We start from the raw sequence: 18406 nt of genomic DNA, 5'->3' as shown, positions 1-18406 counted from the left end.
CTGTAGTTCATCAGTATGATATATTGCTGGTGTATATCGCAATTCCTTCATTTGTTCAGAGTTGTAGCAACAAGTTTCATTATATGATAAAAGCATATGCAATCAATCTTGTCCACTAACTCTCTATTTAGTTTGTCCTCTTATCTAAAAATGTTTATCTGGTGAGATCTGAAAAGACTACAGTACTATCCGAGAGTGTGTTAATGACTTCGTTTCTGAAAACCAATTCCAGAACTTCTTAATAATGGCTATTAGAATGTCCTTGAAGGAGGTTTATGGCCTTGTTTTTCTGAACGAGTTTAAAGGCAGTTAATTTGCTACCTAGATAACTGCAGTTATTCGTCATACTGTGCATTATCCGCGAGATCAGATGTGTTTTACTAAACCTGTCTATTTGGTTAGGTGAAAAATATTTTCACTGCATATGCCGATTATCAAATAAAGGTGGGAACAGATTCATTTATGCTAGTGGTGAAACATAGCACTAGATAACTGTCCATCCCTATACACCGAGAGCAGTAACTGTTAATCACTTAATCTTGGACACTCTGATACATATTATAAACATTGTTGTTAAAAAGGTTGACGACCACCAGTCTACAAGATTATAAACAGGCAGTAACTGGAGATGGAGCAGAAAAAAGTTGGGAGTGGCTGTTCTGCCCTAAAATTGTCCACTGCTACAAGCATATGTATGATGCTAACTAAAGAAATAAAATAACGTTGTGCAGGCAATATGTTGAGATATAATTACATTGGCCTATACTTTTTTATTTTATGGGAGGGTCATGAAAATAGAAAAGCTGCTGCTATAAGTGAATCAAAGCACCTTTTTATTCTGCTAATCACAAGGAAGAAGCGAGAAATCAGCGCACAGCTCGAACATATTAACAAACCCGTCATTGTTGTGTGTAATGACAGCAAGAACGTTCCCACTAATTGACAAGCAACGGATATCGTAGTTGCATTTTGCACAAATACACACAACAGGGATATCATTGTGTCGCGCTGCATTGTTTCTGCAATTTTTTTTTTTTTTTTTTGGCGAACAAGAGGTGTGTGAAACAGAGGTATACATACAGCTTGGGAAAAGAACACTCAATGAGTAATCGAAAGAGAGAATATTTTGCACTATATTCTGTATAGTTTGTATTCTTTGCTGGCCGGTAAGAGCTTGCACATATTCAAGTAGACACTGTACTTGAATATACAGAATACGCAGGTTAAAGTGTTAAAAGTACACTTTAAACTGTTGTTATTAATATCCCCTTCCCCCTCGGTAAAATGAGTATCTCATGCATTGTCATCAATTTTGAAAACACACCAGTGCTCATATACAAAAATTGGTAGGTAAGAAATTCCCGGTGAGACAGTTGCAAAATCGTAGCTATAAAGGTTTGCTGTGTGTGTGGAAGAGAAGGGTAGGTAGGATATAGTAGTAAGTTTATCCCAAATGCACTAAAATTAAACGTTTCTGGGTGGATCGTTTGAAACCCTTAAATACTCTCCTAGATTAGAGTTGTGACAATATCACACACTGGAAAACTAACACTATAAAAATATCTATAAGAAAAGCCTACAAATATAGGGTGCATTATGCTTTTTCTTAGGAGTAATTTTACAGAATAATTACTAACTTAGTAATTTATTAACTCCAGATTCACTTCAATTTCAATAAAATACGTGGTTCTGAGAAAGACGACTTGTTTGCCATAAACAAAAAGGATTGTTTTAGCTTAAAGATAAATACATGTATATCAAGTGGGAAAGATCAAAACCCCGATAAACCACATCCATCTAATCAGAGTAGGCGGCTGGCTCCTAAGCTGGATGGAACAGGAGGAAAATGTGTTAGTTGAAATTACGGCTGAGAAAACTAAGAGCATGAGGTCAATGCATTTTCCACCATATGAAGATTGGTAAACTAGTCTCTAGTTATGAAGCCCTTGGAAATATCAAGTTCCTCGAGTTTCACACGGGATTCAATCTAGCTATTTTAAATAGCTAGATTGAATCAAACCCCTTGAGAACTGTAAAGGGGAAGGAAGTTAGTTATCCTGCTTTCAGAGAACTACAGTCTGAATATGTGGACTGTAAGAATGGAAATGTTTATTTAAACATGTACTTGCGAATTAAACAAAGAGGTTTTTCCAATAATTTACTCACTTATACTACTGATCGCAGCATACACTTCACAAAACGAAGCGAGTTTTTTAAATTTATTAAAATTTGAACTTATTTTTAATTTAGAATTTTTGCTTTTAAGTACCCTAGCGACTTAAAGTGTCCCCCCCTCCAGTTTTTTTCTGGCTTGGTTTAGTCTCATGAAGCGTGTAATAATATTCTTTATTTTTTCTCGTTAGACTTATTTCCAGTTTGGTTGAACACAAGTTTTGAAGTACATGTAACCACCGTATAACACGGTCGTTTGGTTCCTAAAAAATGCTGTGTTATGCGAATTCGTGTTATACGAAACAAAGAACTAATACAAAAAGCAGGGTTAGGTTCCAAAAGTTAAAAAAACCTATACCATTTTCTTTTTATAACTAAGAGAAATGTATGTTTGTTAAAACAATAATTGATCAAAAGTATTACATATTAATATTATTACATACTGTTTATATAATGTTACATAATTACATAATGTTTTCTTCGTCATCACTAATAAGCACCATGAGATCTTTATAAATTTCGTTGTATGGAGCTAAGCACTTGTGAAGTTCTCTCTTAAAATTTGTGCTTCTTTCAGTGGAAGGATCTTCATTTAGAAAATTTAACTCCAATTGTTCGGCTAAGTCTAGGCCTTTCTTTATGCTTTTTAGGGTAAAATGTTTAACTTCATCGTTGCCATCTGTGCTATCGTCCTCTGAATTAATTTGGTTTTTCCCAGAAGCCATTTCCACCAAATTTGCTTCATCAGTCTCTTCTTCCACCAGTAATTCTTGAATATCTTCGACATTCATATCGTCAAAGCCTTCCCCTCCTAGAAACTTAGCAAGTTCTATTATTGCATCCATTCTGTTTTCTGCTGGCTCGATTAGATTTTCGTTTTGAACTGACTCTGGCCATATATTTTTCCAACAGGCATTTAACGCTGTCGGTTTTATATCTTTGATGGATGAAGTTATAAGATTAATACAGTCCAAAATTGTAAAAAGTTTCCATGACTTCGATAGATTCTTCGTCGACTTTATTCAAAACCCATTGCAACGATTTTCTGATGTAATTAGTTTTAAATGTAGCTATAATTCCCTGATCTAACGGTTGAAGTAATGAACTTGTATTTGGTGGTAAGAAAATTATTTTGACATTTGGGTGATTTAAATCTTTCGGATGGCTGAGTGCATTATCCAACATCAGTAGAACTTTAAAATCTAGATTTTTCTGTATTAAGTAGTTTTCCATACTTGGTACAAAATAGTTTAGAAACCATTTTTTAAATAAATCAGTAGTTATCCAAGCTTTCTTATTTGCGTCCCATATACCGATAAAGCACTCTTATTTAGGTTTTTCATTGCATGAAGATTAAGGGATTTATAAACTAGCATGGGTTTTACCATGTGATCGCCTGAAGCGTTACTGCACATAAGTAATATTACACGGTCTTTTGATGCTTCAAAACCTGGTGCAACTTTTTCATTTTTTGAAATAAATGTTCTCCTGGGCATTTTTTCCCCCACCAATGGCTCATATCGTCGGCATTAAAAATCTGCTAGCAACAAAGTCGGGGTTAAATAGCAGAGTCTCCATTTTCTTTTAAATACAGTAGTTGTAAATTTTTAAAGCTTTATGTTTAATAACATTTGGTGTCCAGTGGGATCCGTTTTTTTGAGCAGTCATCAACCCAAATACTAAGAGCTTTTTCCATTCTTCAAGTGTGGGTGCTCTGTTTTTAATTTTCTGTTCTGCTCTAATTTTCGGATCATTTTTCTGTATGGTCCGGATTGTTGCTTCATTTAAATCCAAGGTTTTTGCAACATATGATACTTTTTCCCCCATTTTAAGACGATCCAAAATCTGTATTTTTAATTCTAGCGAGATGAAATGTCTTTTAAGAGGTACTTTTTTTACTTCCGGCAGACATTGCTCAGGGCTACAAATTAATTCTCAAAAAAGAAATATTTAACACTTCTTTAAAAAAAGGTTCAATAATACATACAAAGAATAGTACAAATAAGAAAACAGTGAAAGTCTCAAAATATGTTTAATACTCCACGAACAAAATGAATTTAAAATTCTAATAAATTCTAAAATCCTGTACGCAAATCTGACACGACATACACGTTCGAATGAAAAATATCGCATGAGATGGTGCTTGTTCTTAAATGCTCTCATCATGTCCCGTGTTGTACGAGGATTTCCCCAATTCTCGAACAGTGCTAGAGAGAGAATGTTGTAGGAATGCCGTGTTGTACGGGGGTTACCTGTACTCAGTTGTTATTTAACAGCAAGAAAGCAAAAATAGCGGATGTTGTTTTACCATTGACTAGAATAAAAATAAATTAGACGTCAGGGCAAGCAGAACAAACAAGCATAGTTTTATCTCTCATTACTCGCATCGGGATGTTTACTTGGTTTAATGATGTAGCCATTTATTATGATCAATCGAAAGTCTTCCGTGATTAATCACATGTATGAGGGTCATTTCAAAAGTTCTGCACAACGCTCATGCGTGACAGGTGAGATGATGTAATAGTTTCCACCTTCAGTAAGTTGTAAGCCAGACTCTGAGTAAAAATGCTACGTGACCATTTTCTGTTTCTAGTGTTCTTGTTTCCGAGAAATGAGACTTAAAATGGAGGAAGAATCTGACTCTGGTTCGGATTCATCTCGCATGAAAATGCAACGCCACATGTTTCACGTGAAGTATATGAAATTAAAAAGCATGGATAGCAAGTACTCTCAGTCTCTCTCTTCTCTCTTTCTTTCTCCTACAGTCCTAATGGGCCCTACCGACTTCAATCTATTCCTTAAATCGAAATAACCATTCCATTGGAAACGTCTCACTACCATTGATGAAGTTTTTGCTGAAAGTACCAGTCTTTGAAAAGACGGGTACGTTCAGCAAAATATATTGAGAAAAAGAAAAGAAAAAAAAAACCGCTTTACTGACAGGAAAGTATACTTACCGAAACGTTGGACCGCAGCGATTAGCAGATAGAGATTACGCGTATACTGAAGATCTGTAAATTATTTTGTTCAATAAATGTTTATGTGCATGACTTTTGAAAAGAACCTTCTTATTTCTTCCATCTAAAATGTTTAATTTACAATGGCCATTTTGCATTATGATGACCGACTTACGGCGTTCCGTACTTACGAAGGGGCTCCCCATAAGAATAATTAATAAGTAAATTAATAATTCCGGAATTAGTTTCTTCCGCGGATGTAAACAAACCTGCATGGCATAAGCAGTTCGTTGGCGCAGCATCTTTACGCTAGCGGCTAGTCTCATTGTTTATACTTATGCACAGCATCACTTTCGTCTTAACTTTTTTATTCGATTTTGTGAGTCTGTGATTACCTTTATGACCATGCCTGAAAAGGGAAAGTCGAGTGCAGGTCCAGGTAAGCCTGCAACGAAGGGAAGGATGATTACAATGGAAACGAAAGTAGAAATAATTAAGCGTTCGGAGAGACCAGACGCCATCATTCATTGGGAAAGCATTAGGCTCCAGTCGTTCCAACTATCGGAACAATTATAAAGGATGACATCAAAAACATTGCTGATTCTTGGGAGGAAGTGAAGTAATCAACAATGAAAGGGGTGGGGAACAAACTTTGCCCTCAGTTCTGTGATGATTTTCCTGGCTTCACAGAAGACGACATCGCCGAAGCCATAAAAGCTGTGGTGGAGAATAGCAATGCAGTGCAATTGGATATCAATGAAAATGATGTCACTGACAAGAATTAACCAATGAAGACCTTATGTAGATAGAGAAGCAGTTGATCGAAACATAAGAACACGAATCAGAAGATCTAGAGCCAAGAAAGTTCGACAAAAGAATTAGCTAAAGCCTTTCGTCTCGTTGAAGCAGGATTTGCTAAGCTTGAGGAGCAAGATCCTGACATTGAGGGGTTTATAAAGGTTTGCCTTGCAGTTAGTGAAAATATCAGCTGCTACAATGCTATTTATGATGAAAAAAGAAGAAGAAAAGGCTGTGTAAACAACCCTAGATACATTTTTCAAGAAACCGACTTCAGTGGTAAGCTTTCCTTCCCCTCCTCCAGCAACGGAATCAAATCCTAATTCTCCAGCACCTGGTCCATCCTCTCTAGCATCAGAATCTGATCCTGATTCAATCCTAATTCTCCAGCACCCACTACATCCTCTTCAGTACCATTCCATCATCACCTTCCGCTTAATGTTAGCCTTCTGTTTCTGTTCTCTTTGTTTGAATTAAAAGAAAGAGCACAATAGTTTCTGTATCTTATTATTACAGAACAGGGGTATTATTATTGCTACATATGAGCCATTGTATTATTATTATTATTATTATTACCGTATATGTGCTGTTCATCAGGGTTCCGAGTTAATACAAATCGACCTAAAGACGTTCTCTGAAACGTATCCCGGGAACTGTGTGTGTGTGTGTGTGTGTGTGTGTGTGTGTGTGTGTGTGTGTGTGTGTGTGTGTGTGTGTGTGTGTGTGTGTGTGTGTGCGCGCGCAAAATGAGTTGGATCTATAACTGATGATGGAACAGCTGAATGTTTCGGCGTCAGTGACCAGATGTGTAGCACCTGATTACTTAAATATGATCGACTACTTTCAAACCATTCACCTTCGATTCCAACTTGTCACCACAATACTCTTGAGTTTTTTTTCTGGGAGGAAGGGAGAAAAGAAATGTAAAATTTGCTCGCGTTAAAAGCTTGTGTATCGGTAAAGAACGGTTTTTGAAAGCTGTGAGTAGTGCGACCATCTAACATCGTACATGAAACAGACCAAGGGTTGCACTTATTTCTGCTGGAATTTTACATATATAAGAGCAACATGATTATGAAACTGCTATAAAATAAGAGCAACATGATTATGAAACTGCTATAAAACTTTGTAACATGCTACTAAAATATAAAGAGCTAATAAGCTTCATTTCGGCGATATAAACAATATTTTAAATTAAGGGGATATAAAATCCACATTGTTTTAAAACCGAATAAGAAACTCAAAGATTGGAATCAGAGAGTTTCATGCCGAATATAGTAAACTATAAAGTATCGGCGATCACTAGCGTGAGCTAATGCAAGTGACCCTAGTACGTAGTACAATACTGGGCAACTCGTTGCAAAGGTGGGGAAAGTTCAGATCGCTATTCTTAGGTATTTTCCATAATGTAAAAACACATTTCCTAGGAAATGTATGCTGTTATTACATTATGGAGGGAGGTCACTACCCAGACCGGTTTCAGAATTTTTTGAGGCCTCTTATTCGGTTTTGAAACAATGTGGATTTTATATTCCCTTAATTTAAAATATTGTTTATATCGCCGAAATGAAGCTTATTAGCTCTTTATATTTTAGTAACTTAATGGTTGCACCCCTCTTTGGAAACTCGTATAGCAGAGTATATAAGTTCTTTCCTCTATACACTTTGGTATTATGGTCTAGCTACTCACTGATGAAGCCTCAAAAAAAACGCTGAAACCGGTCTGGGTAGTGACCTCCCTCCATAATGTAATAACAGCATACATTTCCTAGGAAATGTGTTTTTGCATTATGGAAAATACCTAAGAATAGCGATCTGAACTTTCCCCACCTTTGCAACGAGTTGTCCGGTATTGTACTACGTACTAGGGTTACTTGCATTAGCTCACGCTAGTGATCGCCGATACTTTATAGTTTACTGTATTCGGCATGAAACTCTCTGATTCCAATCTTTGAGTTTCTTATTCGTTTTTGAAACAATGTGGATTTTATATCCCCTTATTTTAAAATATTGTTTATATCGCCGAAATGAAGCTTATTAGCTCTTTATATTTTAGTAACTTAATGGTTGCACCTCTTTGAAAACTCGTATAGCAGAGTATATACGTTCTTTTCTCTATACACTTTGGTATTATGGTCTAGCTACTCACTGAAAAAAAAAAAAAAAAAAAAAAAAAATCCGATTTAAGTTTTATACTAAAACAGATGTTAGAAGATGACCTCCAAAGACACCTGGTCAGTTAAATTGTTAAATTAAAAGTATTTTACGAGCGCATATAAGAAAAGTTTATTTCAAAGATTTTTTTTTTAGAACAGGTGTAAGGAGATGATGTTTTACAGACCTTTTAGCCACAACCTCTGGGTTATACAGCTAAACGGTTTGACTGAGGCCTCTTTTTACCTACTACTGTCCTACTCTACCTTTCTTTAATCTCCCCTATTACTACCTGCTGACCCTCAGCAATCTTTATACTCCAAAGGCCGATGATGAAAGACATTAACTCCCATTCTACTCACTGATGAAGCCTCAAAAAAAGGCTGAAACCGGTGAGGGCTATTATGAGTTCGCTCTCTTAAGGTTTTTACCTTAAGGGAGCAATTTGAGTCTCCGGGGAAAGTGTTCTCCGGCACGGCCCGCTGAGGGGTTTTGTCAGTGAATGCTTTTCTTCGGAATTTGAGCGGTTCTGCTCGGTGGTGGCGTGTGGGTGGAAGGCCATCACTGAGTGGAGACAACGCTGAGATGGACGGTCTTTCGCCCACGATTGAGTGGCCTAGGGATCGTCCGAATTTTTAGAGACGGCTTTACTTATTCATAAGGCTGAAACCGGTCTGTGTAGTGACCTCCCTCCATAATGTAATAACAGCATACATTTCCTAGGAAATGTGTTTTTACATTATGGAAAATACCTAAGAATAGCGATCTGAACATTCCCCACCTTTGCAACGAGTTGTCCGGTATTGTACTACGTACTAGGGTCACTTGCATTAGCTCACGCTAGTGATCGCCTATACTTTATATAGTTTACTATATTCGGCATGAAACTCTCTGATTCCAATCTTTGAGTTTCTTATTCGGTTTTGAAACAATCTGGATTTTAAACTTTGTAACATGTTTATAACATATGAACAAGACAAGTTTTTTTTTCCTCCCTGACGAACGCAATTATTTCCAATAAAATCACTTCGGCCAATTTCTAAAATGTCGTCTGAAAGATTCTACTCTGTATTAATAATACGAATAACGATTAACTGTATTTCACTTATAATCAGAACTTCTTAACTTTTTTTTTTTCGTTTTAGCAAATTTAAAGCTTACAAGTAGAAAGGGATATATTTAAATTTTATTAAAGGATCTGACATTTAAGCAACTGCGTATGGCGTCAAATTATTTTCCTCACAAGTTTATAGTTAAAAAATTAATGTAATATTTTTAAATATTTCTAACCATAAAACTAAATTGAAGTTTAATTACGAGAGAGACCTCTAGGGAATCAGGAATTCATCGAGGAAGGGCATACTGTTTGCATCAGCTGTTGTACCATTCACTTGAATTCATTCACGCTACTTGTACACACAGTATCTAAAGACAATCCATTCCAACCACGCACTACTCTATAAGATAAAAATCTAGCCCTCACTCCCTTCATTCATTCTCAACTTCCATGGATGCCCTCGGGTTCTTTCTCCATCCTCCATAAAATGAAAAATTCCGCCTACTGAAATTCTGAATAGCCCTTTCAGAAGTTTGTGTCAATCATATCACCTCTCTTTCTCCTGTGCTAGTGTCTGCAGCCTACAAATTCTCAACCTGTTAATCAGTAATACACAATCCTGATATCATTTTTGACACGCTCCTTAATACGAGTATGTCCAAAACTTATAATTATCATGCCAGAAAGTGAGAAAACGCGTACAGAAAAATTGTACTTGCATGCAAATAAAATATAAACACGTCACTAACACAACACAATCTTCTTTTAATACTGAACTGTAAAAAATGCATATAAACACAAAACATTATATGTTTACATCTTCATAGTAAACCCATAGTAAATCCATGATCTTGGCGAGTACAGGGTTGAAATATCCTCTTCATTCTCTATGGTATAAAGAAGTGCATAAGGAAAATACAGAGGAATTGTGGGACGGTCTGACATAAGCGACTTCACTCAGAGTGTGTACAGCGCGTCCATGAACCTGCTATTTGCGATAAGAGGAACTGGTCCTGAGTTATCAGTGATGTTTCGTCTTTTTTTTTTTTTTTTTTTCAGTTGTTGTTTAAGGAAATCGAGCCAGTTATCGTCAGCTTCTAGAGATTAATATTCCTGTTTTCTTTTTCTTTCTTTCTTTTGATAATGTTGTCTTCAAAAGTTTATCCTCTTACTTATGATATGCAAGTACGTGTACAAGAGGTTATCTTCCCTTTTTTTTTTACAACCGGGATTGAATCTAGAAAGATGCGTACAGGGGAGAGTGCTCATGCACCACATGCACAAAACTAATATTTCTTATTTGATTAATGTGTTGATTACCTGCATGTAAAACAAATATGGAACAGACAGACAATCATTAAAAGGCAGTGGTTGGAATTATGACCGAAACGACTAAGTCCGAGGTCAGTATATTTAAATCGGTTGATTCCATCTATTCTTTAGTTGGTTTTGCCTATTTTGCAGGAAAAATCCTGTTGAATGGTGACTTCATTCATTATCACACCAGAAGCGTTTTAGATTCATTTCTAAAAAGGCTTGTAAGATAGGTGCTAACAAGATTCATTTTCCGTCGGTTCACTCGTGCATACTCAAGTTACTCCTCGGTTTTGGCAGGACGGATTTTACTGAAACATATTATTTAGAACTTATTGTGTTGAACAACCACAATTTTCGTTTAAATCGGGCTATTCTCCCGTGCAAAATTTGACATGTCGTTTAAAAATTATATAATGCAGTAACTGTGCTTACTCTGGCTGGATTAAATAAAGTTAATTAATAAATAAAAATAAATAAATAAATTAATTAAATGAAGATCAACGTCTAGGATGAACGCTCAAGTTAGTCCACTGAACTCAACTTTGGTTACCTTCGGACCGCTTTCATTCGCAAAATTTAGCGAAACAATTAGAAACCAATTATAATTCTGCTGTGGCTGGATATAATTTAAGGAAATTTGGTATTTAGGATCTCCACTAAAATTTATTGAGTCATTTTAATTTTGGTTTCAATCGTAGTCATTTTTAGTGGAAAGCAATATTATTATGTTATATATTAGGCAAAAAAAGATGTTCAATTGCGATCACAGAATATCACTATATGAGAATGAGATTATTAAACGCACCTTTTTAATATAAGGAATAAGGGAGAATGTACATAGCATGTATTGGCAAATTAGCACGATGAGTAAAGGTCAAGTAATTATTATGGGGGATTTTAACTTTGGGGACATAGATTGGGGGAAGGAATGGTCACAAGGAACAACGGAAATGGAGTTTATACATTTGTTAAGAGATAATTACCTGAGACAGCATGTGATGGAAGGGACAAGAGATTCTAGAGTGTTAGATCTGGTCATAACATCGGAGAACATATCAGTAAGTAATTTAGTTACATTGTCTCCACTTGGGGAAAGCGATCATGTGGTCTTGACCTGGGAGATTGAAAGACGTACTGAATATTCTAATAAGAATGGGTATATGTGGAATTACAAGGCTGGTGATTATGGCAAGCTGAGAAGTCAGCTTTCAGCTGTATTATGGCATGAGAAATTCAAGGGGAGAGATGTTGATGGTGCGTGGGAGATTCTCAAGGAGTATTTGAAGAAAGCTGTATCAGACTGTATTCCCAGAGTCAGAAGGAGAAATCAAGTAGGAGTAAAATGGATGACTAATACTATTAAACAAGAGTTGCAGATAAAGAAAAGGTTGTGGAAGACATATAAAGAAAAAGGTGATGAGCGTTCCAATGAGCAATATAAGGTACAGGCAAAGAGAGTAACCTGTATGGTAAGGAAAGCCAAAGCTAATTATGAGAGGAAACTAGCTGATGAATCCAAAAGAAACCCTAAAGAGTTCTTTCGCTATGTGGCTAGTAAAAGGAAGAATATCCATGGAAAGATTACTTTAAAAAGTGTTGATGGTAAGGAAATTACTGAAGCTAATCAAATAGTTGAGTTGCTTAGTGATCATTTCGCAAAAGTGTACCATCTTCGTAGTGATAGTGCAGTGTCAGATGTGCCATTGACAGATGAGAGTATAGAGATAGATGAAATTGAGGCGCTTAATATATTAAAGAACCTTAATGCTAACACTGCCATTGGGTTAGATGGCATATCGGCCCATGTGTTACGAGAATGTGCAAGAGAATTAGCAACTCCTCTAACCAGGATGTTTAATTTAAGCCTCAGTTCTGGTAAAGTGCCAATAGAGTGGAAAGAGGGGAAAATAGTTCCATTGCACAAGGGAGGCTCTAAGACTGATGTTGCAAATTATAGACCAATCAATATATCTGGAGTGGTGGTTAAGATTTTGGAGAAATTAGTTAAAATTAGAATTCAGGACTGGGTGGACAGCAATATGATACTTTATAAGGGGCAACATGGTTTTGTGAAAGGTAGGTCTTGCCTAAGTAATTTGCTTACGTTCTATAATAAAGTAACAGTGGAGTTGGATAAAGGAAATCCTTACTCAGTGATACTGCTTGACTTTGCAAAGGCTTTTGACAGGATTCCACATGGAACTCTGTTACATAAATTAGAGCAAATGGGTTTGGATCCGAAGATGGTGATTTGGATTAAAGGATGGCTGGCGGACAGATATCAAAGAGTGGTTTACGGAGGAGCTGAGTCCAGGAAAAGGCAAGTGACTAGTGGTGTACCTCAGGGCTCAGTTCTTGGTCCTCTATTGTTTAATTTGTACATCAATGATATTGGAAATATCTTGAATGGAAATATCCACTTGTTTGCTGATGATGCAAAATTGGGAAGAGCGATAATCAATTCAAATGATGTGGATATTTTACAGGATGACTTAAATAGGCTGACGCTATGGACTGAGGTAAATGGCTGTCAGTTCAACGTGGCTAAGTGTAAGGTGATGCACTTCGGGAGGATGAAATCGCATGCTGTTTACTATATTAACGGAACTGAACTGCAGGAAGTTGATGAGATAAGAGACTTGGGAGTTATTGTGGACAGAGAACTTAAGTTTAAAGGGCATATTGCTAAGATTGCCAAAACATCACATCAAATTACATGGTTGTTGAGGAACACACTAACAAGCAGGGATAGGGAAGTTATTATTCCACTCTATAAGGCATTAATAAGGCCGCATTTGGACTATTGTGCACAGATCTGGTCGCCAGGATTTCTTGGTGATGCGGAAGTGGTAGAAAGGATTCAGAGGAGGGTTACAAAGATTGTTGCAGGTGTGTGGGATGTTCCCTATGAGGTTAGATTGATGATCTGTGGGCTCCAAAAACTAGCTGATAGACGTAGGAGAGGAGATATGATAGAGGTATTTAAATTGTTAAAGGGATTTTACAGGATTGATACTGATGATATTCTTAAGACCAATGCAGGATGTGAGAGAACGAGGGGTCATCCCTGGAGATTGTGTAAGAGTGTGGTTAACAAGGGTGTTAGGACTAGATTTTTTACTTGGAGGGTTGTGAATGGGTGGAATGCTTTGCCAGAACTGGTTGTGAATGCTTCAACTGTGAATGAATTTAAGGAGAGGTATGACAGGTATTGTGTAAATAATGGTTAGTGTGTCAATGTCGGGTCTCCCGCGATGAGTCTTTTGACTCCATGGAGACACCGTTAAAATAATAATAATAATAATAATATTATACCCGACCATCGTTTCCTATGTACTATAGATATATAATATTGTTTTGTCTAATTTTTGCCAGTAGAAATGGTCCGAATGAAGACAAATCATGATAAAGAATTTAAACACCAAGTTTCATTGCACTCCATGCAACCAAAGCGGAATTATTATTATTATCGGTAGAATCATTTAGATAAAAAAAAAAAAAAAAAAAAAAAAGATAATAAAAATTGTCCGACTGAAACCATTGAAAATCCTAAATACTACATTTCATTAAGTTCATCCAGCTAGAGCAGACTTGTTATTTTGTATCTTTTCGAAATTTTTTGACAAATTTTTCCTTTGCAAATGAACTCATCTCCACAAAATTTTTTGTAAGGATCCCAAATACCAAATTGAAATAAATTCATCACCGAATTTCAATAACAAAATCCAAGGAATAATATACATACGAGTAGACAGATATCTAATAAGGTACTTTTAATCGTATGGTGCTAACTAAATTGACTTTCTCAAATTGGAGGTTTGTTGAAGTACTCATTATTGAGATGAGTCTAAACTCAATGTATCTTTTAATCAGGACTATGATTATGATTCGAGCCTATTTCTTTATTTTGATTACAGAGCTAATGTATAAAACAAATGTGTGTGTGTGTGTGTGTGCACACGCACAATTTACAAGAAAAATGCACTATACAAATTAACCCAGGATATCCAAATTTTTTATTTTATTTTTATTCTTAAGTATGTTAATGAACGCAGTCGTCTATTAAACGATTGTTTATCTCACAAATTCGCCATACAGAAAGGACTAATTCAATAAAAAAAATTACACAGATTTTAAATTAAAGTACCTATGTTATATGAAAAAAAAATGCTATCTGTCAATAATAATTTTGAGTCCACACAGAATCTAAATGTTACTGGTATACAGCGAACTAGAAAATAAATTAAAAATTCTAATCTACGCGATAAAAATATCATCTTTTACAGGTAGGCAAAAGTAATCAGTGAATGTCACAGCCATTTTAAGACAGAGTGCAATGCTGGAAACTATAAAAGGATATTACTACCACTTCTATACAAGCAGTAATTAAAAAGAAAAAATATCTTTATTTTATGACTGTTTATATTATTCCATACCTTAGTGATATCTTACAATTCTACATGTGTTTCAGTTCATGGACTGCAATTCTTATTTTGTTACGTTCTACCAATTTAAATGGAACTCAGTACTTATTTTATGTTCTACCGATGTAACTGTTCCTTTCAAAAACATTCTATTACTGCCACAGGCAAACAAGTGTCATTTGGCATGAACAAATGACAAAAATGCGAAAAATTAGTCTGCCGGTCAGAAGATTATAATTCTTCGCTTTGGAGATAGCATCATTAAAAAAAAAAAAAAAAAACTCCAGCTAATTATTATGTTCCTTTCTAGCCGAAATTTATGAATAACATTTAAATTCCTTACCTCATAAGAGGCGCTTAAATGATGAGAAACTCTTTCAACTCTTTCAACATATTGTCTACTAGATACATTACATAATAGACTTCGGCTTATCACTACTTTCGCATAAACACTCAAGTACATAAACAGTAGCTCAAAACATCCGCCATATTTTTTTTTTCTTTTTGATCTGCGCATGTCTGTTGTATTCGCGTGAACTGCATACGAAAAGAAGGGCGAATAAAGCTCATCGTTTACAATAAATAAATATTAAAATAAATAAAATACAAACAAAAATTATATTAAATCAAATTTCACAATATTTTATATAATTAGATAGATTCTAAGTATATTTTCAGATATAAAATGAGAATATTTGATTATACTATTTTTTAATAAAATGAATTTTGTTGAATAATTACCATTACCAATTATTCTATAACCTTACAAACGAAACCAAACAAAATACAGAAAAACAGCACAGTTGTCATGAGATCTAAAATACTGCTGTTCGTTAAGACCTATGATTTTAATTGGTATTTTGCTTTAATTTTTTTTTTTTTTTAAACCTCAATTTTAGAACTGTGATATTTTCTTTCTTGGAATACAAAAATGCAAAGCATACAAATACAGTAATAATGTAAATAAATTTATTAGAGCTGCCCACTCAATCTCCAAAAACTAGATAGGGTGTAAAAGGCCTTGCCTACTCCCTATTAGGGAATAAAAGGCATTAGCTGATTTATTTTAAAAAGGCCTCTGTAGTTCATTGGAAGTGGCGCTTGCGTCCTCTGTGCTTAGCCGCTCGAAGTTAGACCTAACTCTAGTCGCCGACTGGAGGAACTTTTTCTAAGCCTATCTTCGACCAGTTCCCGAGTTAGTCGATCTCTGGCATGGGCAAGCGGGTTTTTCCTCCTGGAAACTCGGGTTTTTCGTTCCGTAAATTCAAGAAAATCGATCGTAGTACTCACATTGTTTCAGACAATAACATATCCTGTTAGGGTTAGGCACCAAGAGATGACAGCACTTGTTTGCTGGTCTCTTCATCAGTAGCCACCTATAATTAGTGATAGACATGGGCCAGATATCTCTGATTGGCTACTGGTGGAGATTGCACTGCCCACTCAGTCTCCAAAAGATAGATAGGGTATAAAGGCCTTGCCTACTCCCTATTAGGGAATAAAAGGCGTTAGCTGATTTATTTATTTTATTTATTAGAGTAAGAATCCTCTGTAAGAATTACAGAGGAATAAAGTTGATGTCAAAGATTGCAAAGGATCAATTTGGCTTCATGCCTGGTCGATCAGCTACAGATGGGGGTACGACAGATGATGGAAAAGTTTCAAGAGAAGCAACGGGAGCTACATCTGATATTTATTGATCTGGAGAAAGTGTATGATAAGAGTGCCAAGGCAAGAAGTCTGGAGGTGTCTGAGGGAGAAGAAGATACTGGAGAAATATGTCAGGTTGGTAGAGGAGATGTACAGAAATGTGAAGACAAGTTCGAACCTGCCTGGGAGTGACACAAAGTTTTCCAGTGACAGTTGGCTTGCATCAAGGGTTTGCATTAAGTCTGTTCCTATTTAATATTGTGATGGAGGTGGTGACAGAGGAAGTGAGAGAAGACGCGCCTTAGACTATGTTGTATGCAGATGACATCGTGCTGTGTGCAGAATCAAGAGAAGAAGTGGCAGCCAAACTGGAAAGTTGGAGGAAAGTACTGGAAGAGAGAGGTGTGAGACTGAGCAGAAGTATATGTGTTGCAAAGTGGATGGCAGCCAGGAGACAGATCTGGAGCTGGAAGGAAATGTCATCAGGAAGGTCAGTGACTTTAGATACTTAGGTTCAACAATGAAAGAGGATGGTGAGGCTGAGAAGGAAGTTGGATGCAGGATACATGCAGGATGGAGGAACTGGAGAGAGAGATGGCTGGAGTGCTATGTGATAAAAGGGTGCCAATCAATCTAAAAGGCAAAATTTACAGGACAGTGGTGAGACCAGCTATGACGTATGTTTTGGAAACTGTGGCCCTGAGGAAAAATAACATCAGCAGGATGGAGGTAGTGGAGATGAAAATGTTTAGGTGGATGTGCAGTGTGACCAGAAAGGATCATCTGAGAAATGATTATGTAAGGGGAACGGTGAAAGTTACGAACTTAGGAGCAAAGACACAGGAGGCAAGGTTGAGAAATGTTTGGTCATGTGATGAGGAGGGAGGAAGAGTATGTGGGAAGAAAGGTCATGCAGATCGATGTGCAGGGTAAGAGGAAGCGTGGATGACCAAAGAAGAGATGGAGGGAGATGTTGGAGGAGGACTTGAGGATGAAGAACTTGGATGTGGCTACAGCCCAAGACAGGAAATTGTGGAGGAGACTCACCACAAACAGCGACCCTACTTAAGTGGGAAAAGCTGCAGAAGAAGAGAAGATTTTATTTATTAGACTGGCATTTGTGCAGCACTTTTTGTTCACATGCTGCAAATTTTGGAGTATCTCTCTCTCTCTCTCTCTCTCTCTCTCTCTCTCTCTCTCTCTCTCTCTCTCTCAGTGCTGATTAATATGAATATTTCTCATAAGCCGAAATTATCTAGTGTGTATATTTCAGAAGGAAAAATCCTATATCGTACACTATATGCTTTTAAAAAGAATGTCACAGATCGGAAAGAAGGAGCAATTAAAATAAGGCATTACTTTAAGTGATGTTTGTGGCTTTCTGAACCTGGCTCTTTTGAGATATTATTTTACCAACCCGACTCCAGAGAATAAATAAATAAACAATATAAAGTGGCCTTAGATTCACTAACTTGATTACTTAGCCTTAATTTAATTACTTAGTTGGATATTAATATTATCACATTTCTTGTTTGTTCAAAGTTGCATATTGACTATACTTTACTTACAGGTATTCAGAAAATATCTAACTTTTTGCGGTATTGGCATTCAAAACGCTCAGTTATTTCAGATGTCTGTACAAGAATACACAAGAAATCAGGTAAGGATCCAGATCAAGACCGACTTTTTACCATTTAGTATATATTTGTTCTCTTATATCTATTAAGTACAAAAGCCGACCAGTGGAGACCAGTATAGCTGAATTTTAAAAAGTCGTTAATAAACATGTACGGTCTTACCCAACATGGATACACTATATTGAAAAAAGAATTTGGACACCTTAGGTGCTATGCAAATTTTGGATTCTACCACATGCA

General features: G+C 36.2%; 1 protein-coding gene across 1 annotated transcript in view; it reads left to right on the top strand.

Annotated features, from left to right (window-relative positions):
• Positions 1–18406, top strand: part of LOC150107269 (cGMP-specific 3',5'-cyclic phosphodiesterase-like) — a 453449-nt gene that overhangs the window by 147294 nt on the left and 287749 nt on the right. Inside the window, exon 4 of the mRNA XM_090391769.1 lies at positions 18100–18189. Coding sequence (XP_090247895.1) covers positions 18100–18189 — 90 coding nt within the window. The remainder of the gene's footprint in view (positions 1–18099; positions 18190–18406) is intronic.

This window comes from Typopeltis vanoorti, chromosome 4, assembly GCF_054136105.1.
Source record: "Typopeltis vanoorti isolate ZY-2024b chromosome 4, IOZ_Tvanoo_1.0, whole genome shotgun sequence".
NCBI classification, from domain to species: Eukaryota; Metazoa; Arthropoda; class Arachnida; order Uropygi; family Thelyphonidae; genus Typopeltis; species Typopeltis vanoorti.
Note: the sequence above shows the minus strand (reverse complement) of the source record. Positions and strands in the feature narration are given on the sequence as shown.